Below are 24,684 nucleotides of genomic sequence, written 5' to 3'. Positions count from 1 at the left end.
ATCTTCCTAGCCTCAAAACTCCAAACCCTTTGCTGGTTCAGGTTCATTGATGATATCTTCCTGACCTGAACTCAGGACAAAGACAAATTATACTCATTCCTCCAAAACCTCAACACCTTCTCTCGCATCTGCTTCACCTGGTCCTCTTCAACCCAGTGTTGACCTCCTCTGCTCTGATGGCTCCGGATACACTTTGGTCCACATTAAACCCACTAGCCACCAACAGTACCTGCATTTCGACTCTGTCATACCTTACACACACACACACACACACACACACACACACACACACACACACACAAATAAAAAAAATTAATAATAAAAAAATTCCTTGCTCATGGAGGTTTGACAAGGGCTTTCACAGACAGGCAGTAGCCTCGCCCCTGTCCCCTAACCTAGATTTCCCATTCCATATTCTCAGACACCCTCAATTCTGGCACTGCCCTCACAAATCAGCTAATATTATCCTGGGCTGTAACAACTGAACCATATCCTTTGTTAGGTCTTTCATTATCTGTAATTATGCACGGAAATGAGGGAAATCCTACCCAATAGCTTTCCAAACCTTCCTAAAGGGGTATTCCATTGCCCACCAAACCCACACAACATCCTCGTCCATTGGGAATGTATCTCTGTGGAAGACCCACGTGCAAGAGCTGCTGAGTCTACCCACCGAGCAGTTCCACCTTTAGACCCGTCACAGGACTATCCTCGCTCATCAGAGGCAAGGTCACCTGTGAAAGCACCCATGTCATATACTAACCATGTTGCAACCACTGCACAGTTTCTTATGTCAATATGGCACCAAACCAGCTGTCTAATACAATGAATGTCCACCACCAAACTGTGGCCAAGATAAAGTCGACTGCCCAGTGGTACAACACGCAGCTGAGTACGGCATGCTCTATTTCAAGATTTCAATTGCTGCTTCACAAAACCTGGGCCACCTGAATCCTTTCCTTCCCCACCAGCTTTTCTTAACTACACAGATGGGTGCTATCCTTGCAACACAGCCTTCACTCCCATTACCTCCCTAGCCTCAATCTCAGTTAATCCACAGTTCCAACAGTTTCCCCTTCCACCATTCTATCACCCCCTCCCCCAATTCATATTGCCATGTCACCACCATGCACCCTTTTCCAGTAGATCTGGCAACTGTGCATCACATTCCCAACCTGTACACCTGCCACCCCCCATCCCACATTCACAGCCAGCAAACAAGCTGCCTCCCTCGAAGCTGCAAGCTATACTCCCTTAATTCACCTTCCTGCCTCCTGCCTCTCCTTTCCTCTACCCACCTCACCCGTCACAATCCTCACCCCACCTAGTCCACCTGCTGAACTGCAATCACAGCATTGTGTATCCAGCTGGCACTGTAGGGGCACATGCGTGTGCGCAAGTGTGTGTGTGTGTGTGTGTGTGTGTGTGTGTGTGTGTGTGTGTGTGCGCGCGCGTGTGCTGTTCATGTATTTGTACTCTAGCTTGAGAAAGGATTGATCTTGAGGGCTACCAAGTTTTCTTTCTCTTTTGTGTCAGCCTCTTAACAAACACTTCTGATATTCAGTGAGTGATTTCCTTTACTCCTAAAACTATTTACATTTTACCAGAAGTTTTCCACAATATTCATTTTTAAACATCTACATATTCTCTTGTGCCTGCTTCACTTGCTGCATTTTTGTATTAACCCCTTTCGTCAATTAAGTTCAATATTTCCTGTGTTATCCATGGATTTCTACTAGGCCTTGTCTTTTTGCCTATTTGATCCTCTGCTGCCTGAATTATTTCATCTCTCAAAGCTACCCGTTCAACTTATATTGTATTTCTTTCCACTAAAACTTTTTATGCTTTTAATTTATTTATATCTAACTGCACAACTTCCCATGTTTCTCCAATTTTAATTTGCAGTTCATAACCAATAAATTTTAGTCAGAGTTCACAATTGCCTCTGGAAAATTTTTTCAGTCTAAAATCTATCTGAAACCTTTTAGTCTCCAGGTCTCTTCCATGTAGACAACCTTCTTTCTCGATTCTTAAACAAAGTGCTATCAATGATTAAATTATGCTCTGCACAAAATTCTGCCTGGAAGCTTCTCTTTCCTTCCTATTAAAGAATTTCAATATCCCTAACACAGTTCAATTTCCATCTTCCTTAATTACCTGGTTAATGTCTCATCATAAATCTTTTTAAGCTCTTCATCATCTGCAGATCTAGAAAACTGCTGCTGAGTAAGTGTTCCAAGGAGACCAAACAGTGGAGATTGTCGGCCTCCTATTAACCCTGCAGGACACTAGCTGTGTATCCAGTCTGTCTGCATAGTGATGAACTTCTGTGTGCAACTGCGAGAAAGTCTGCTAAATGCTTGCACAGCATGTATCTGAGATGGAACATGAGAACCAGCCCAGTATTCAACTAGTGGGTTGTGGGGAAACTGTCTAAAAACCACATCCAGGCTGGCCAGCACACCGACCCTTTGTCGTGGAGTAGCCAGGCCAGATTGATCCAGGGCCGGCATACTTCCCTGTTCCAGAAGCGGTCACGTTAACACGCACGGCTACACGGGCAGGTAGCTAGCAGACGTTAGTATTGTGGTGGGTGTTGGCTTCGTTTCTATCTTGGATACTACAATGCATTCACTACGTTGATCATATAAACTTAACCTCATTTCACTTTTCTTATTCATTAGTAGATCTACTCCTGCACAACTCCTACTTGATTTTGTATTTGTAGCCCTGTACTCATGTGCCAGAAGTCCTGTTCTTCCTGTGATTGCAGTTCACTAATTTCCACTATATCTTACTGCAACCTATCAATCTCCATTTTTAAACTCTCTAACCAACCTGCCTCATTAAGGGAGCTAACATTTCATGATCCTGCCAACAGAATACCAGTTTTGTTTTTCATGATGACAGCCTCTTGAGTAGTCCTCAACTGGAGGTCCTAATGGGAGATTATATTACCACCTGAATATTTTACCTAAGAGGATATCATCATCAAGTCATGTAGTAAATCTGCATGTGTTCAGGAAAAATAGTGGCTATATTTCCCCTTTGCTTTCAGACTTTTGCAGTACCAGCACAGCAAAGACATGTTGGCTAATGTTAAAAGGTCTGCTCAATCAATCATTGCAACTATGGGAAATGCTGCTGCCCCTCTTCAGATGGTAATATAATAAATATGTTTGAAAATTTGGAGTTCCGCATACTGCATAATTATTAATGACTTTGTGAGTGGCAGCAATTTACAAGCACAGGCTTACATTAATTCACTCATCTCTTTATGCCAGAAAAAAATTGTGCCTGGCTCTGAAAATCAAAAAATTTGTAACAAATAAAGTTTTTCTGCTCAGCTATTGTATGAATAAATGTATTTGTATCTACAATTTCACCAAAAAGGAACCAAAGGAGAAAACTAATTGAACATACATACACACTGAATAAGCAATATTATGCATCACAAACTTTATTCATGTGTTCCAGTCATGGGTCATGGGTGTTTCCCACCAGTTTTTCTTACCTGAAAGTACACAAGGAAGATATCAAGTTTCTTCTTGCTCATACCACTAACAAAGTACTGGCCACAAGTTTCAAGGAGCACACAGACAAGTCTTATTCGAAAAAGACTATCTGGTGGATCAAGCACAGAAGGAACGGTCCAGTCCCAAGTAACACCAAAGGTAATCAGAGTATAGAGAACCTAGAAAAAATATTCAGTTCTGTACTTCAATGAACAAATTTCAAAATAAATTCCTTATCAGGATTTACAATTCCACAAACTGATTCTGTCAGCAAAATCAACATATAGAATTTTTGAAAGAATAATGTATTTAATAGACACTTTCCCTCTACGTGCAAAACTGCATAAAAGTTTTATTCAAAAATGGAACTTACAATATCTCACACACAGTCCACTAATTTTGCTCATTCAAACCCACATGAACATTCTCATTCTGGCATATTTCATTTAAAATATGATTACTGTCATAAGATAAAAAACCTTTTACACACACATATAACACAATTACTCAAACTTTTTGAGAAAATGGTTCACAGCCTCTACACAATATTTGATGGTAGCAAACTCTGTTTGCAACTGTCTTTCTTTATTAACTGTTATTGTGATTTCAAGATTTATGCATGCTCGAGTACAATCCATTTTTGCCACTAAGCGGTATAAATTCATGTAAGAAATGATGAGAAATACGGTATAACAAATTCATGTAACAAATCCAAGTACAGTGATGACTGTAACCATCAACATAATCATGTAACTAGTTAAGTCATGGTTAGACTTTTTAAAATAAATGTTTCTTGCTTCTTCACGATTCAGACAATAAGCCAAGATTCTTATCCTCTGCAATGCACAATATCCTAACACTGTGGGTGGCTAACTATGGTCAACAAAGCACTGACAGAAGTTACCATAATAAATTGTACTGTATAGTCCCTGGATAGTTTACCAAGTCTGAATCCAGATATTGCTAGCTGAACTCCTTGACATGCTGGTTATCTGACATCACTCATTAGGCAGCACACAACACAGCTTGTGGAATGTTATGCACCCAACCTTTACTCCCCCAACACCACAATCACACGACAATGCACAAAGTGTTGTACCACAAGTGAGGCATTGCATCCTGGAGAATTTAACACCTACCACATCAAATAATGAGAAATTGTGGATATACCGAGAGACAGGGAAAAACATTCCACAAAACTCCAATATAAATATCAGGATATGAAGAAAATAAACTGTAAAGAGCTAAGACCTAAATCATATAATACTTCTACAATGTACTGGGGCAGCAAACTTTTTAAATATTTCTACTTATAAGTACAAGCAATGTTTTGAGGAACAATGAACTGTATATAGGTGCACCACCAGATCATGGGTACGGCCAACTAGAGAAAGCACTGTATGCCTCCCTCAACATTATGAGTTCAGAATGTAAATCTATTGATAAAAATATGCTTCTTCCATTTTGATATCCATCTCTCCCTGTACAAAAATCACATCATGTAATATACATGGTGTCTCACAGTTCCTATTACAGCTGTCTAGGGATTCTAAAGGGGACGTATACCTGAGCCACTGAAACAAGTCACTTGATGGCTTGTGTGTAGTAGGCTATACTGCAAGTTCAAGATTGCAATAACTGCCACTGCACAGCCCCAACACTAATATCTCCCAAGTACGATTTTTAAATAGAGCTTGGAATGTGCATGTATACAAGTTGTTCCATAACAATGTATACATAAGCATAATCAGGAACATGTTTCTGACAATGGAGAGAATAACTACAGAGGAAAAGCATTTGACAATACATGAAACCATGAAATAAATAAATAACAACCCAAGTTAATAAAAAAGCCTATGAGAAGTTGTTCGGAATTGCTAGCATAATAGCTGCATATAAAACATTGTATACTAATTTAAACCAAAGAATAACAAAGAAAATGCTATCAACAATCATAGAATGAAACAGGTGCATGTTGCAGAGTGAAAGAATTAATCCTGGATACATTTATAATCACTAATTTATGATGCCAATGGTGTACCCACTTCTCCATCATAACTATCATTCAAACCGGTGCCAAAACTGTTACCACCATCATCATTATCCTCAAGAGAAATCGTGAACTGCTTGTTCTCATTTATAATACTGTCTATAGTATTTGCTTCTCCAATAAGCTTACCAACATGGTCTACTTTCTTCCTCCCTGAGGTGGTGTCAACAATAGCAAGAACTTCACATAATAGCCTTTCCTCTTCTGTTACAGTAAAAGACTTATTACTTCTAACGTAGATCTTAACTTCATTCCAAACAAATACAATTAGGTTGAAGTGGCAGCAATAAGGCCTAATTACTATCTGACCCTGTTCCCTTGCAACTTCATCTACAACACATGTAGGTGTTACAGGGTTATTTTTGCTCCACCAAGTGAATACAAGAGCAGCTTTGTCATACTCATGTCCACAGCAATGCCTCCTGCCAGTGACAACTGCACCATAGTTTCAGTGCAGTCACAAGTTGTTGTTGTTTTGTGTAATGGGCCATTCCCTGTGAAGTGGTATAATTTTGGAAAAAGTTCCCACATGATCATCACAGATTTTCGTGAAATTCAGTGGGAATTTTCACACATTCCCAGTTAACATTGATAAAGTTTCAAAATCACTAATTCAATGTTTCAGATGTCAGTTGTTTGACCCCACAGTGCAGCTATCAACAATGCACCTGAGAGTTTTTGACAAATTTGAGACATAAAAATCTCCAGCAATATTTTCTTGAAAGAAACAAAACTAGGCCATCTTGTACAAATTTTTGTCCTATCATAAGCAAAATAATAAAAAAACATTTAATGGGCAATTTTCATATGGATAATTTGAAGCAAAGTCAGCTGAGAAAAAGTGATGCTTGAATACATGTAGTTTAGCTTTTCATATTTCAGATGTAATTACAGGATATACCTGAAGCTCTGTATGTAAAAACTTATCCATAGAAGGTCTTAGAATATAAAATGTCATTCTCCTACCACTTTCCAATAGATCTTAAAAAAAAAAAAAGAAAACTCTTTTAAACCTCTTCAGCCTTTGACCATGTTCCAAACCAATTAAAAACTAGATCTGGTTTTACGATGTGAGCATGTAAGACCCTATAAATGACAACAAGGTAGAGGTGCATTGAAAATAGGTCCATATTCTATTGGTACTTAAGTAGTACTCTCTGTGGAAGCCAATATCAAAAGTCCTGATGACTAGGAAATGAACTTCAGTTCAGAAGAACGTGTAGCCTATTTCAGTTTTGTAGACGTCTCTAGAGAATTCAGCTCTACAAAATCATTTCATAAAAAATGAAATGGAATAAGGAATCTAATAAAAAGAATACCTTTCAATTTTTTGTGCCTCTAATAATTTAAGGCAGTCACATCTGAATAGCGTTTTTTGAGTTCTGTTGCCAAGCAATCCCATTGGCAACATTATACGGCTGACTGGAAAGTGTTCCTCGTGAAATTCTACAGCAAATTAATGAAACCTGTAAAAAATTCAAGTAGCTTGAAGTAGATAAGCTTAAGATCCTACAAGAGACCTCTTCATACTTTGACCTCTGAATATAAATGTATCATCAGGCTTGGGATCCTGTGTAAAGAAACTGTAATCATGCTTGGGAGTATTGGGGTAAAGAAAACCAACCGCGGCTGATACCATAAACCAGAATTAAACTAGTGCATCAACAGCATCACACAATGAAAAGGCAAAATAATAATTCTCTATAGCATGAATCCATTCCAAAGAATGTCAGGCAGACTGCTATGACCCTCACCAAAATTTACACGATGTTACAATGGTGTAAAACATGGTGGCTATTTATATGATGTGTGCTGCAGTTATTACGCAACAATTTAACTACTATGACTTCAACTGCCTTGGCATTGCACAGTTAAATTGGGAAATTTATAACCAGTTTGATTTTGTACTTCTAAAAGAAAAATACACTGAAATATGTCATGATGAGTCGTGGCAAAAGACACCCCTCTTTTGAAGTTTCTCAAGTTATTTGGACTTTATCGTACGTCCTATTCATCAAGACATTTGTTATTGCCTTCCCCAGAGATTACTAAACAATCACAGTAAAATATGGCAAATTTAATTTGAGTAACGCTGTAATATGGACTCATTTCCAATAGGTCGTTTTTAGCCATTTTTGGTATTTTTAGAAAGATCATCAACTTTTCCTGCAATCTGTTAACTATCGAAAAGGAGTAGGAGGATGAAATTTTATATTGTAACACCTTGTACTTATTACATACAAAGCTTCCAGTTTATCCCGCAATTAAATGGCTCTGAGCACTATGGGACTCAACATCTTAGGTCATAAGTCCCCTAGAACTTAGAACTACTTAAACCTAACTAACCTAAGGACATCACACACACCCATGCCCGAGGCAGGATTCGAACCTGCGACCGTAGCAGTCCCCCGCAATTAAATCTGGGATATAAAAATCTAAACTTCACTCCCCCCCCCCCCTCCCAAATGTCGTATTTCGGCCAACTTTGTGTCACATAATCCATATAATTTTTTTCTCACTAAGAGAGCACACAATGTTGAACAAAATGGCCCAGTTTTGTTTCTTTCAAGAACATATTGCAGGAGATCCTATGTCTCAAAGTTGCCGAAAAGTCACGGGTGCACTGCTGATAACTGCGTTATGGTGTCAAACAAATGACTATATCTCCAGAAGAATTGAATTAGTGATTGTGAAACTTTACCATTGTTTACTGGGAACACACGCAAATGTTCATACAAAATTTCATCAAAATCAGTTACGGTTATGTGGGTACCTCTAGACTCCTTGGCATGGAATGAGCCTAATACCACTGAAAGATAAGCTGCATTATCAATTACAAACTCTACTGTAACACTAAACTGGAGCAATAAATTTTTAAACCACTGCAGAAATCAGGAGTGGTACATATCCTCATGCTAATCACAGGTTTCTCTTGATCAGAATACTAAAGTCCTTCATGCACCAAACATTTTGAAGAACCTGTACTGACCTCAATTAATCAAGCTCCTCTTTCCATTGGCTGACGACCACTGCTATTTGGAGTGTCATTCGTCCAGCATGGATCAACTGCTTCTCCAGCATCGAAGTGAGGAAAGTCATGAGATAGTGATATGCACATATGCAGATGTCGGTAGTATCACGTACGCAAGGTATGAAAGGACAGTGTGTTGTCACTGGTACACAGGTGATTCATGTGAAAAGGTTTCTGGCACGATTATGGCTGCACAATGTGAATTAACAGGCTTTGAATGTGAAATGGTAGATGCATGGGACATTCCATTTCGGAAATAATCATGGAATTCAGTATTCAGAGATTTATAGTGTCAAGAGTGTGCTGAGAATACCAAATTTCAGGTATTACCTCCCACCATGGACAATGCAGTGGTCGACTGCCTTCACTTAATGACCAGGAGCAGCGGTATTTGTGTAGAGTTGTCAGTGCCAACAAAGAAGTGATGCTGTGCAGAAATCAATGTGAGGAGTATGACAAACACACCCATTAGGACAGTGTGGCGAAATCTAGTGTTAATGGGCTATGGCAGCAGATGACCAATGCGAGTACCTTTGCTCACAACACGGTATCACCTGTAGTGCCTCTCCTGGGCTTGTGACCATATTGGGTGAACTGTAGATGACTGGAAAACCATGGTCTCATCAGATGAGTTCTGACTTCAGTTGGCAAGAGCTGATGGTAGGGTTCAAGTGTGGTGCAGACAACACAAACCTATGGACCCAAGTTGCCAAGAAAGCACTATGCAAGCTGGTGGTGCTCTATAATGGTCTTGGCTGTGTTTATATGGAATGGGAGGGTCCTCTGGTCCAGCTGGACTGATCATTGAATGGAAATAGTTATGTTCAGCTACTTGGAGATTATTTGCACTAATGGACTTCATGCTCCCAAACAATGATGTCACCGGACCACAAATGTTCGTGACTGGTTTATAGAACATTTTGGACAATTCGAGCAAATGATTTGGCCACCTAGATCAACAGATCTGAATCCCATTAAACATTTATGGGACATAATTGAGAGGACAATTTGTGCACAAAAACCTGCACTGTCAACACTTTTGCAATTATGGATGGCTATAGAGGCAGCATGGCTCAATAATCCTGCAGGGGTCTTCCAACGACTTGTTGAGTCTATGCCTTGTTCAGTCTACGCCACATCGAGCTGCTGCACTACACTGGGCAAAAGGTGGACCAACATGATATCAGGAGGTATCCCACGACTTTTGTCACCTCAGTGTGTAAGTGAATAGAGATCCCTTTCTATAATATTATGAAGGAAGATACTATGAGCTACAACAACATGAGCTTTTTTTGAGTAATAGTTTTTGTCCATCAAACTTTTTAAAGGGAAAGCATATACTTTACAACACCATTTAGATACAGACACCCCCCCCCCCTCCTCCTCCTCCTCCTCCTCTTAAACTTTACATTCTTTTAAAGAAACTACCAACTTTGCTACGGTGGGGTATACTTTCCTACTATAATATCCATAAATGTGGCAACAAACTGCATCGGTTTAGAATGAATTGAGATCTGGAACTGGACATGGCTCTTCCGCCCCCCCCCCCCCCCCCCCACCCTTTCCAGGGGTACTTAAAAATACACTGTTTTCTCCACAGGGCCTTTGTTCCACACGGTTTGCTACAGTATCATGTAATTCTTGAAGTAGCACCTCTTTCTTTGTTACACTTACTTCAGTAAGTCCTACAATTTTCGAGGTATGCTCTAAAATTTTATGAGCAGTAATTGACTGATGGATATGAAACAGAAACAATTCTTTTCTTGATCATAAAATTCACATGTCCTTCAAAGTAATTCTAAAGCCTGACTATTTAATGGCACACCACAAACTGATACATTGGCACTCAGTGAATGACGTCTTTTTGGTGACTTTTTCAATAAGCAAAACCTGTAATCAAAGTAGTAAAAGAGCACAGCTATATAAAAGCAGATGGTTGCACAATGATAATCAATGTTTATGTACTGAAAGCCACTAATGTGCTTGCACTGACACAGGAACCAGCTTATGTTGCTGTGCTGTAAGTGGTTCAGGAAATGCAGTGCCTCGTGTTCTTCATTTGTTTATGAATCGTACTGTCAACTTTAAGGTGTTTGTAGAGTGACCTCAAAGAGACATGTCTGAGTGGTCCAAGTATAGTAGATACGGTTTTGATAAGAAACCCATGTCTGGAGGTATGCTGTTTGGATATAAAATAAGTTTCAAGATTCAATCACTTTCAAATATCCCACTTTGTGGAGTGCACACATCAATGACAATGAGCTCTGATCTGTGTGATCTACAGGAGCTGCTCAATGTGACAACACTGCTGTTCACTTCACAATATATACTATGATGCATGTTCTCATATAAAACATCCAGGACCCCTGTTGTGCATACGGGGAGCACTATAGTCAATCCTCCTTGTTGCAAATATACCAGTTTCTCACAGCAGTCATCGTAATTGCATGAAAATGAATGAGCTGAGTTTCAGTATACTGCTGGCATACACCAACAAGTTACAAAGTGTAATTCTGAACCTATGAGCATGAACAACACATATTCTTCCATTAAAAATAAAGGCACTAGGCCAGAAAAATATAAAATATAAAGAAACATACCACACTTATTAAGAATCGTACCCAAGTACAAAGTTTTAGGCATTCTCATTACAAATTCTAGCACGTCAATATCAAGAACATGAAATACAAAAGTGTGCAAAGTCAGTCAAATGTGTTTGTAACCATGAATATATGTCCATCTATGCAACTAATTGAAGGCAGTTAGTTTATTGCCACACACATTTCACTTCTTTTATTTGCGAAGCATCTTTAGTGGCCTGTAATACATGTTTGTTTTTCCAGTTAGAATCAAATTTTATAGCACAAAATTTGTGATGGGAAATTATCGTTTGATGCTACTTATGATTTCCAGTGCTGTTAGCCCATGTACGTGGTCTTGGAGATGTGTTCATTAGTCCAACTGGAGCATGGAGACCAACACACACATCTCCAGGACCACATACATGGGCTAACAGTGCTGGAAATAGTAAGTAACACTGAACGATAATTTCACATCATGTAATTCACGTTACAAAAGTTGATTCTAACCTGAAAAACTGGAGAAGAACATGACAAAATATAACAAAGTATCATATTGTACCGACCACATAATACGTAATATGTATAAAAACAAACATGTATTACAGGCCACTAAAGATGCTTCGCAAACAAAAGAAACAAATCGTGCATGGCCAAAACCAACTGCCTCCAATTAGCTGCATAGATGGAACATACTTTCACGAACTCTGAAGCAACTATGCAATGACGTAAAACAAAAACAGTGTTTGTCACCATTTGAGGTCATTAGAATACTAACTGCAAAGTGTGCTTGTAAGAGCCAATAAAAAATTTGTGCTAGAATTGGTAGGTAATGTGCAAGTATGCACAGTCACAATTCAACCAACACAATAGAATTATTTAATAATACGATACTAACAAGGTAACCTCCCCATCGCACCCCGCTCAGATTTAGTTATAAGTTGGCACAGTGGATAGGCCTTGAAAAACTGAACACAGATCAATCGAGAAAACAGGAAGAAGTTTTGTCGAACTGTGAAAAAAATAAGCAAAATATACAAATTGAATAGTCGATGTGTAACATAAGTCACACCAAGGACCATGTTATATGACGAGAGCCGTGGTCTCGTGGTTAGCGTAAGCGACTGCGGTACGAGAGGACCTCGGTTCAAGTCTTCCCTACAGTAAAAATTTTAACTTTTTTTATTTTCTAGCAATTGACGTGTGTCAATTATCAAAGTTCAGGCACTCACACAATCAACTTCGCTCTCGAAAATTCCAGGACATCTTCAGATTTGCTTGGACATATGCAGGATTTGACCGTCTACACGGAAAAAATTGGAAAACGTTAAAAACATATGTTTTGACAGAGCACATGGAAAACTGTGTGACTGTGAAACTGTTGCATTCATTTGTTGCAGTTTATGTGACAAACTCTTATGTTTTCATCACTTTTTTGGGAGTTATTATCACATCCACAAGAAAACCTAAATCGGGCAAGGTAGAAGAATCTTTTTACCCATTCGACAAGTGTACAAGTTAGGTGGGTCAACAACATATTCCTGTCATGTGACGCACATGCCGTCACCAGTGTCGTATAGAATATATCAGACGTGTTTTCCTGTGGAGGAATCGGTTGACCTATGACCTTGCGATCAAATGTTTTCGGTTCCCATTGGAGAGGAACGTACTTTCGTCTACTAATCGCACGGTTTTGCGGTGCGGTCGCACAACACAGACACTAAACTTATTACAGTGAACAGAGACGTCAATGAACGAACTGACAGATCATAACTTTGCGAAAATAAATAAAGTAAAATTTTCACCTGAGGGAAGACTTGAACCAAGGACCTCTCGTTCCGCAGTTGTTCACGCTAACCACGGGACCACGGCGCTCCTGAGCACAAACTATCGTTGATGTTGTATATATTGCATATGGACTACTCAGTTTGTATATTTTGCTTATTTTTTTCATTGTTCCACACAACTTCTTCCTGTTTTGTCGATTGATCTGTGTTCAGTTTTTCAAGGCCAGTCCACTCTGCCAACTTATAACTAAATCTGAAGGGGGTGCGATGGGGAGGTTCCCTTGTAAGTACAAATTATGAAATAAGTATGACAATGAAAAAGGAAAATGCAGCTCACAATACAAATGCTATTTAAGTTGTAGCTATTTAACTGTATACAGTAGATATCACATGACAACTATTTAAACAAAGGTAGAATCAAGAAATGTAATATGCATGTTTTAAAACAAATGAGTACAGATTCAAAATATTATAAACAACTAATTAAAATGACAATTAGAGGCTTGTGGTCTGCCAATGTGACTTGAGGCACCACCTCCCAGTACATGTATGTAGTGGGGCCATGAGGAGGACAGCAGTGCAAGTCACAGTCTTCCATACAGAACACATTCAAACCAGTCCACCACACCAAAGCCTCCAAAAATGAAACTTGCAACATGTTTATTACATAAGGCCATCAAAAATACTGAAAAAGGGTTTGATTCAGTTTGTGCTGTTCATTTAGTATTAGTACAGGAGGTTTTTTCATATCCATTTAAATTTCTATTTCCTTCAACAAATCAAGCGTCCTTCCTTTGAGTGCATTGTGCAGCACCTCCACACTATGTCCAACAGCCTGCATTGTACGTACCTGAGTAGCAATGTGCACACCAAAAGCAGTTCTACTCTGGGAGTATATGTGCTCCTTAATACAAGCTTCAAACAGGTGAAGCGAAGTACCAGAACAATTCTTTCTATTTCTAGAGTAAAATTAATTTTGGGGGCATATTGCTTAAGAGGGTAGCATAACTATTTATTTCACATTTGTTACCTTTAAACATAATCGAAACATCACTCACAGTATTGTTTCATTAATTCCTTTCACCTGGTTATCACTATAAAAATTAATAAGTGCGAATTTGGGATTTATAGGAAGCTGACAAGCACAGACGTTACGAGTGATGCACATTTTTTAAATTCACAATGGTATAAGAAAGCCTCTTTCAATTTATGATCCACCATCTCCTGTGGTTGCCGTTGCAGCAAGATGAAATTGGTAAAGGTATAGGATGCTAAAAATTGATAAAAAACAGTGTCGATTGCATTTTCGATTTTTTATTTATTAGCAACCGGTTTCAGCCCTTTCCTCAGACCATTTTCAGGCTTATCACCACCACCACCACCACAGCTGTTGGTGGCAGCAGATAGAGCGAGATCCGTAGCAGTACAGTTTTCATTACACTGCTCCACAAAATAAAATATATACAATAAATTTATAATGATGGTTCTAACGGTCAAGTGCCAAAATGACTGAACCGTGCTTTTGAAAAACTAACATCAGCGTCGGTTTTCAAACAACTAACATGTGAAAAGCACACTTTCAGCACCTAATCAGTCCAAAATGTGATGGGTTTCATAATTCAAGAGTGTACAAGATCAAATGCAATAACTGTGACCAGACAGATACGCTGTTCATTTGAAACTCATTTTAAAGAGCACACGAACCTCCCCAACAGAATTATAATGTGAAATGAATTAAAACTTTTCAATAGTTTTGATGAACTTATTACGAGGTCTATTTTTTTTTAAACCTCCGATCACTTAGTATAGAAGCTACATGAGCGGCAGAAAGTGGACATGCGCTGTAGGCTACTGCACAGCTCTCATACTATGCACTCCACCATTGCCGACCTCAAGGTTCCAATCAAATGGCTCTGAGTACTATGGGACTTAACATCCATGGTCATCAGTCCCCTAGAACTTAGAACTACTTAAACCTAACTAACCTAAGGACATCACACAACACCCAGTCATCACGAGGCAGAGAAAATCCCTGGCCCCGCCGGGAATCGAACCCGGGCGCGGGAAGCGCAACCTCAAGGCATTAGTCTGCATTGCACTACAGCCACGTAAACATGGCTGCCATCATTGTTGCTCCTGCCAAGTGTGAATTACGAAGTGTAGTTCAGTTTCTGCAAACAGAAGGGAATAGTGCAGCAGTAACTCATCAGAGAATGAGCCAAGTGTATGGTGATAACTTTATGACTGATGGTGTTGTGTGTGAATGGTGCCAAAAGTTTAAAGATGACTGCAATGATGTGCATGATGAAGGGGGGTCAAGGACACAAGTCCGTTGTTACAGCCGACCTTGTTGAACAAGTTGACAGAACGGTTAGAGAAAATCGTAGGTTCACGATACTGCTTTGTCTATGGAAATTCAGGAAGTTTCAAGATCTGTCGTACACTCGATCATTATTGAACATTTAGGCAACAAAACCTCTGCGTTCGTTGGGTTCCAAAAAAAAAAAAAAGAAGAACCTTGGCAAATGCCTACAAAAGTCACTGAATGGTGTCAGCTTTGAATTTCCTTGACCGTTATCACGATGAAGGAGAGAACATTTTGAAATCAATTGTTACTAGAGATGAAACTTGAATCCAATACGACACACCGGAAACAAAATGAAAATCACAACAATCGATGCATCGAAATTCACCAAACAAACCAAAAAAATTCAAACAAAAATTCAACAATAGGAGGTTATGGCTACTGTGTTTTGGGACCAAAATGGTGTGTTGCATGTAGAATTTATGCAGCCCAGAACCATTATCAATGCAATGCAGCTGCTTATTGTGCAACTTTACGATGTTTGCGGAGAATGAAGAGGAATGCTGACTTCAGGAATTGTGTTGATCCATGACATTGGTCGTCCAGACATTGCTGGCACAACCCAACGACTCCCTGAACAATTTCAATGGGACATTTTCGATCATCTACCATACAGTCCTACATCTACATCTACATCCATACTCCGCAAGCCACCTGACGGTGTGTGGCGGAGGGTACCTTGAGTACCTCTATCGGTTCTCCCTTCTATTCCAGTCTCGTATTGTTCGTGGAAAGAAGGACTGTCGGTATGCCTCTGTGTTGGCTCTAATCTCTCTGATTTTATCCTCACGGTCTCTTCGCGAGATATACGTAGGAGGGAGCAATATACTGCTCGACTCCTCGGTGAAGGTATGTACTCGAAACTTCAACAAAAGCCCGTACCGAGCTACTGACCGTCTCTCCTGCAGAGTCTTCCACTGGAGTTTACCTATCATCTCTGTAACGCTTTCGTGATTACTAAATGATCCTGTAACGAAGCGCGCTGCTCTCCGTTGGATCTTCTCTATCTCTTCTATCAACCCTATCTGGTACGGATCCCACACTGCTGAGCAGTATTCAAGCAGTGGGCGAACAAGCGTACTGTATCCTACTTCCTTTGTTTTCGGATCGCATTTTCTTAGGATTCTTCCAATGAATCTCAGTCTGTTATCTGCTTTACCGACGATCAACTTTATATGATCATTCCATTTTAAATCACTCCTAATGTGTACTCCCAGATAATTTATGGAATTAACTGTTTCCAGTTGCTGACCTGGCACCCAGTGACTTTCACCTTTTCTCTGAACTGAAGATGTGGCTAGGAGGGCAGCACTTTCAAACCAATGCAGATCTTCAAAACAACGTGAATGCTCATTTGAAATCATTGACGGCAACATTTTTTGAATAGGGTATTGCAAAGCTTGGCCACAAGTACGACAAATGTCTCAATCTTTTCAGTGATTATGTTGAAAAGTAAGCATAAATGTACAAAACTTCTGGTAATAAAATAATTGTTTTCTATGAACTTGTCTTTCATTTATAGCCTATCGGAGGTTGAAAGAAAAATGGCCCTCGTAAATAAGCGTAGTGCAAGTTTGGTTTTTGGGGGCTTTGTTGTGGTGGGTCAGTTTAAATGTGTTCTAAATGGAAGACCACGACTTGTACAAATACTATCCTCGTGGTAAACTGCATGTACCCACATCGGCATCGGCCCCACTGCATACACATACTTGAAGGTGGCGCCTCAATCTCACTGGCAGACCATTGTCCTTTAATTGCCATTTTAATTTCTAGTTTATAATGAATTATTCTTTACTCATTTGTTTTTAATAAATGAGTATTACATATCTTGATTCTGCCTCTGTTTAAATAGTTCTCTTCGGATAGCAACTATATGCTCTTACGTAGCCCTAACATAACTAGTATGTAATTGGTATTTGTACTGTGAGTTACATTTTCCTTTTTCATTTTCGTACTTATTTCACAATTTGTATTTATTAAAAAATTAATAATAAAAAACTCCGCTATGCTGGTCCCGAGCCCGGTTCCTCATTGTGCAAGTGATGAGGAAGGAGGCTGGGGAGGAGTAAAAACCTCATAAAAAAGCCGAGGCTTGCCAGGCCCAGGTGATAGAATCCTGTGAGGCCTCCATGGTAGGGTTACTGTGAAGACTTTAGTGGTAGTGAATGTGGAAAGAATGGATCTCTGAGCAGCAGAACTAGCGGAAGAAGCAATAGACAAAAAAAATCCACTATGCGTCTGACCCGAGACAAGCAGCATAGTGGTGAGTGCCTGTTCATCAGAGGTGCACTACAAAGAATCATGTGTGAGAATAATGAAGAAATGAAGAAAGAATTGTTTGTTCGTAAGCAGACGGCAAAACCTTTACATGTTTTGTTTTTGAACTCGTGCAAAACCAGTCACTGCCTCGACGTCTTTGGGTGAAGCATTTTACGCTCTTCAGGAATGGCAATATTATTTAGCTTTAGTTCACCATTATGGTGGTAAATCAAAATTAACTTTGAATGATACACATTTCTTTCTAGGGTTTGAAGGTAATGCTTAAAGCGATAGCTCATAAGTATCTAGGGCTGTATTCCATTTTTTTATATCAATTTTGTACTGAGAACAGACATACAAGAAAAATTAATTTTTTTATGATGGATATTGGTTGAAAATAAAAACCAAACCATACTGAATATGCTTAGTAAACTTGCTGACCAGTATGGTGTAACTTTTGAAATAACTTATCCTGTATGAGAACATAGCTACTTTCCTGACAATTCTTTTGGCAGGATAGAAAAAATGCTCAGAAAAATAGAAACAGTCCTTATGCCAGAAGATTATAATTTGATTTCACAAAAGGTAGGTCAGGTTTATATGCTGGGTACTGACTGGGGATCTTTTGACTGGAAACATATTGCAAATTCCCATTTTAAGTCACAGATGGGCTTCAAAATCACTGGCATGAAGGTACTCTTTGCACTACATTATAATTAGGAAAAATATTAAAGAATATTTTTTAGTGTGAAAGGGTCTTAACAAGACATGAACCGAGTTCCCCCACTTCCAAAAATCAATGATTTTAGAAACACTTCCACCAGACATAGGTAGATCATAAAGTCGGGTGATTAATTTCACACATACTTATTATACATTAAGGACAAAATAAAACCTGTTTCCTGGAGTTCCTTGTTTTACTGATATGTCACTATGGAAATACACTCTTATATTTGTTATTACAGTTTCTGTTTTTTAACATCATGCTGAGAGGGGGAGAGGGTGTAGGTAGATTTTTTTTTAGTGGGGGAGGCAGCATACATGGAGGTTATGGTGGGGTAGAGACAGGCTGGAGGCAAGAACAGATGGTGTAAGGAGGAATGGAAATAAGGAATGTAGAGGGGTTACGGTGGGTAGAGGGGTGTAGGAAGTTACAGGATACTGACCACCTTAAAATAACCTTTTCGTTTTATGCATACCTGGAATATGTTGCTGCTTTCAACCATTCGATAGTTGTACAGTTCACCAAGGTATTTTATCATTGCTACACGTCGTTGATTGTATTTTGGAAGATTCACTTCCATACCAAGTCTAATGTCTTCGAGCACTCCATCAACGACATATGTGCCAACAAATTCCTTTAAGACAAAGAGGGAGACCAGATATATTAACAAATTCGTTGGTTATTGAAAAATCAGCTGAGGTGTGTAGAACGAGTAGCTTACCTGATGAGCAACTAAACCTGCTAACAGATTTGCCAAACAGCGGATATTGAAATATTTAACCTTGAAAGCATAAGTGAGACATTTAATAGCATATGATGCAACATCGGCTTGATTCCAATCCAGTTTCCTCATTAATCTCAGAATTTTGTCGATGTTTGTTTTTGTTAAATCCTGATAGAGGATCTTTCTTATGAATTCATGTTCTGGTGGTCTTTCCTTTTTGGATGACAGTGACGACTCTGGTGGATTCACAAAGTAATATGCATTTTCAATCATTGTAACATATCTAGAGTCCAGAGCCATTACAGCCTTCTTACGCATCATTTGTTCCTAAAATAAAAATTGAGAAGTATAGCTGTTAGAGGTTTCCTGCACCAATTAAAGAATAATTCTATGGGATTAATGGGTTACCTATGGTACTGTAATGGTTAATAACAACAAAACAAAACCAAAAACAAATACAACGAAACTTATTACCACATGCATTGTCATAAGTAGTATTAAGCCTTTAAGTAACACTGATAAATATATATGCCACTAGCAAACAACTGGAATTACCATGTAAATTTTTTCTCCTCCCAATTCATTAGTATGAATATTTACCATCCTATACCATGTGGAAGACTTAGGAACACAAAAAAATTAGGCATAGATTTAGAAAAACATAATAAAGTGAGCAGGTTTATTCACTGCTACTTCCAAAGAGTATATACTGACATGCATTTCATCTATATGCTAAACACCCTATGTTATTTAAAAGGTGTTACATGACCACATGTGATTCACCATTCCTTGTGGACACATCTGACAGTCTACCATTGATACATCGACAAATCAGGCAACTTCAGTGACAGTATGGCCATAGGCATGTTTAAATGCGATAGCTCCTCTCAGCCTTTTGTCACATTGCTCCACCTTACTATGCAGACTGTCATGACTTATGTCAGTGGCAGAAGGTAACGTGACAGCCAGGTACCAGATCTACTATCTCTACAGAGCTCAAAAGCGACCAGTGTGCTAATTTAAGGGGTGACTAATATCTTGTCTGGTAAGCTTAGCAGAACAATCTTAAAATTTAAATGAAGTGACCCCTTTCCTTCCTGCTTGATAAGTGCTATTAATAGCAGCATAACCAAGCAAACCAACAGAAAGAAAAAACAAGAAGGCTTAAGTATTGCAGAATGACACGGACAGAGGAATGACATTCCTCTTATAGACAGGAATGATCAGAATATAGAGAGCTGATGCACTGACAATGTCATTTCTTCAACTATAAATTCTGTTCAGGGTCCGAAGTAAAGTTTCAGTGAAACTAAAAATGTACTAAAATGTCTCATTAAGACACCACTCTCGCACATAATATGAGAAGAAGCAGTATATGCAGTAGCAACTGAGCACTCTGTGTTAAACAGTTAAGCAAAGATGTCTGAATGGCTCTATTTGTGATAGCGCTGTCTAGATATCAAATAACTCCACTTGCAGCATAATTATGGATGGATATGGTGTTATGGGCGCTCAACAGTGTAGTCTTTAGCGCCCGCAGCATAATTATGCAGGACACTTTCTTACCTATAGTATTTCCATGTAACATAATGGACATAGGGCCACCATCTACCAATAACATTGTCAAATCCAAAATTAATGTGCAAAGCCTGTGAAGATACAGGTAGAGGACAGGGAGAAAAAAAGGAAGAAAGAGGTCAAATAAGGGTGTGAAAAGTGAATACTTGTGTTTCCTTCTTACATTAACTCTGTGAAAAATGTAGAGTCCTTCAAGACCCTCACAAGATGAGAAATGTTGCTAACATATGTCCACAAAGACGCGCATATATATATATATATATATATATATATATATATATATATATATATATATATATATATATATATATATATATATATATATATATATACCAACAGATGAGTAAAGTCTAACATTGACAGTTGAGATAAATATTTTGCTGTCTTCACTCTGTGTCTTTACTTAGCAAACATTCGAAAACAAAGAATGACACCACAAGAAATGACTAACTTCAATTCTAAAACATAATTTCATTATCAATTTAGTATTTCCACTATTAGGGATACTACTGTATGATATTACTCATATGGTTCTGTACAATTCAGATTTAAGAGTTTGAAAACACTCAAAAAAGGAGTATTTCCTCTCTGCCTGTACATAGCATGTAAAAAGCTGTTACTTACTTTTAACTGTTAATTTGCTGATTTCTACTGGCACAGACTTCAGAAAATGGAAAACTCAGAGAGAAATCTCCAGAGTTGAATCCTGGCCATTACTGCATGTACACTAATACATAAAATAAGTTCTCATATGTACAAGCAGATTCATTTAATTTAGTCAGGGAACTGACAAAACTGTTGTTAGCAGTTTCACCACTCTTTCTTTTGTACAGGGCAGTGAACAAGAAAATATTTGTAAGTCTGACAAGAAATAAGAAAACAGCTCTCTACCGAGGAATAATCAAGAGAGACGAAGAGGGAGCGGGATTTATTTTATTTTATTTTATTTTATTTTGGGGTGGGGTGGGGATATTGAAGAAATATTTCTGAAATAAGGATATTGGCAATTTTCAGACATACAAATTTAAAAATACAACATAAAAGGCCATGTACAGTAAGTGAAAAATAGAACACTGCAAGAATTTGGAGAGAATGTGAGAAAGACTTACATAGGAAATCACAAGTTATTCTGCAGCATTTTCAAAGGCACAAGGAGAAGGAATGCCCTCCTACAATTCATAAACAACAAAAAAGGAAACATCTTAACAGACACAAAAATAAGCAATACATTTCCATGAACTGCTGAATTTGTGAAACAAGCACAGCAAAGGGTACAGGAGAGGAAGGTCTTGGTAAGAAGTGAAGCTGAAGAAGATATGGAGTTAAGTTGCAGACAGGTATAATTAAAAGACAACTACACGCAACCTTTCAGCCATAGCCTTTGTCAAACAACAAAGAAGATCATTCACCAAACAAGTACACCTCATGCACAAATGACCACCAACTCCAGCAGCTCTGACCGGAATGGGCATTCTGGTACAAGCTGCCAAAGTTGGCAGTCATGTGTGCGTGAGGTGTGCTTGCTTGTATGTATGAAGGGTATGTGTTTCTCTTTGTTGTTCTAATGAAGGCTGTGGCTGAAAGCTTATGCACAATTGTCTTTTAATTGTGCCTATCTGCAATTTAACATGTCATCTTTACTGTAAGTAGCAATTTATCTTTTCCTACATTGTTGATATTCCAACCTGGAATTTCCATTGTTTGAAGATGTGAATTAAGTGAAAAGTAGATAGCTGTTAAAGGATACAATTGAGAGGTTGCAAGGAATGATGTGTAGGAATGTTGGTCCCGAACTAAATAAATTATGTAATCCACATAAAATTAGCTAAAATTGAGCAAGTGGGAACAGGCATGTTCAGCACTGGCACAATAAATGTTATCCATGAGAGGTTTAAGACAAAAAGAAACTGTTTTCTTGAATTAACTAACCACTACAATCTCAAGAATTAATAGTTCTCAATTGTTCTTGAAAGCATGAGGCACAGTATTCATTTCCCTTGCTAATCTGATGATTACTAAAGAAAAGAATGGCAATATGAGGCACAGTAAGAATAGCATTCTTACTAGCAATTTGCCCAGAAAAACACTCTGCACACAGTCCAACATGAGAGTGGGGCCATAGAAAAAAAGTCACTAATTCAGTGGCTTGAGCTAACAACAAGTGATTTAACAGCACCAAGTGCAGCAAAAATAATCAATTCTCTCATGGGAGCTTGAAATACAGAATTTACAAACAATATTGGAGACAGTGCGTATGCATAGTAACTAGTCATCCAGTGTTCAGCAGCACCAACACACATTTGGAGCCACAAGGCTCAGAACTAATTAATGTCTGTCTTGGGGAAATGGCCACAGGGCAGGGTTCAGTTGAATGATACACTATCTTCACACGAGGATACTGGCTATGACTGGCAGGAGCTTGAATCTTGACTAGTACCCACATGGGTACACACACTTGCCAGTGGAACAGATTATCTTGCTGTGTGATGTGTTGCTTCACGCACCGTGCTGTGTTGCAGGTGTCGAGATGGAATGGCACAGGTTATTCTCAACACTTTTGCCACAAGCAACTAATAATGGTCCCCGTACCATGTACTGAACCATTTGAGATAAAAAGTCCACGCCACATGGTGTATCTGTCACAGTGCAAGCACAGGACCAAAGTCTGGTGCTGTTGCCTCAACAAGATGTGAACTGAGAAAGTTAAACTGACAGAAGCAAGGTGCGTAGCTAATGTCTTCATCGTGTTAGCCAGCCTCCATAGTTGATGGTGTCCAGTTGCACAGCAGAACTGAGAGCTTCGGGCAGAAGCAGAGGCACATGAAGAAAAAACTTCATTGTATGAGCAGATGGCTGCAGCGAGCTACATGCAAACAGGATGGGGTCGGACTGCTAAAACCGATGTGCAGCGAAGGGCCACCACAATGGCATTACAGCAAAAGTAATTAAAATCTTATATGAGGAAGTAGAAGTTCTGTCATTTAAAATTACAACAATCGGTAGACAAAGAAAATCCCGCACAACTGGAAAGATGGTAATAATTTCCACATTTATGAAATGAGAAATCGTGAACATATCAGTCATAGAGATATTTCTTTGCTGTTGGTGATGAAACCTTTCCTTGGAGATTTTAGAAGATAGACTAAGAAAAGAGCTGGGAGGCAAATTAGGAGAAGGGCACTGTGGCTTTGGCTAAATAAAGGCACTGGAGATCTCATGTTCACAGTCAGTATGGCTATCTGAAAACTGTTGAAGAAGAACAAAATCTGTCACGCTGCTGTTTAGGATCTGGAGCAAGAATGTGACAGGGTACCACAAACTTAACTCTTAATTTCCTACAGGAAAGTGGAGTATGTGAAGATACATTCGGAGCCTGTGCATACACTGTAGGAGCCATGAGAAAATGGGAAAACAGGTATCTGCTGAAATTATTGTAAGGCAACGAATCCAATTAAGCTGTTGCCTCATTACCCTGCTTTCTGCAGAATACACTGACTGTATTATGAAGTTAACCTGACCATTTTGGCATTTGTAGGAGATCTAATGATAGTAGCTTCTAGTGGGGAAAAAACCTACAAATTTCTGTGTGTAGGAGCTGAGGAAAGGAGGAACAGAGATAAATGCTGGAACGTTGATACCAGCAATTACTAGGAAATGTGATGCAGGATATTAATTCCCGCTCATGGACTGCTGTCAGAGCAGGCAGCCAAATTTATGTACTCAAGTTAAATCATTAGTGTGAACAGAAAAAGGGAAGAATACATTACGGAAAGCATAAGGACAGCAGACCACTTGTTTAATGGAATCAAAATGAACTCTATCCACAAGGGAGGAGACATGTAACTGCAAACAGACTTATCTCTATCTCGACACTGAACTATAGCTCCAACTCTTGTAAACAAAATGCTAAATACGGGCAAACAAGATAAGTAGAAAATGCGACCACAACAGACAGGAACCAAAAATCAACCATTTGGGTGAAAAGATTAAGCACAAAGCTGCTGGAGGAGATTGATTAACAGTAGAAACTGATGTAATCTGGACGTAACCAGCTGGTATCAAAAAATCACTT

General features: G+C 38.8%; 1 protein-coding gene across 4 annotated transcripts in view; it reads right to left on the bottom strand.

Annotated features, from left to right (window-relative positions):
* Positions 1 to 24,684, bottom strand: part of LOC126248165 (regulator of nonsense transcripts 2-like) — a 213,516-nt gene that overhangs the window by 51,684 nt on the left and 137,148 nt on the right. For all 4 annotated transcript variants that reach the window (XM_049948921.1, XM_049948920.1, XM_049948922.1 and 1 more), the window contains 3 exons: positions 19,032 to 19,361; positions 18,786 to 18,944; positions 3,515 to 3,694 (listed from right to left, as the gene is read on the bottom strand). In XM_049948921.1, coding sequence (XP_049804878.1) covers positions 3,515 to 3,694; positions 18,786 to 18,944; positions 19,032 to 19,361 — 669 coding nt within the window. The remainder of the gene's footprint in view (positions 1 to 3,514; positions 3,695 to 18,785; positions 18,945 to 19,031; positions 19,362 to 24,684) is intronic.

Source organism: Schistocerca nitens, chromosome 3 (genome assembly GCF_023898315.1).
Source record: "Schistocerca nitens isolate TAMUIC-IGC-003100 chromosome 3, iqSchNite1.1, whole genome shotgun sequence".
NCBI classification, from domain to species: Eukaryota; Metazoa; Arthropoda; class Insecta; order Orthoptera; family Acrididae; genus Schistocerca; species Schistocerca nitens.
Note: the sequence above shows the minus strand (reverse complement) of the source record. Positions and strands in the feature narration are given on the sequence as shown.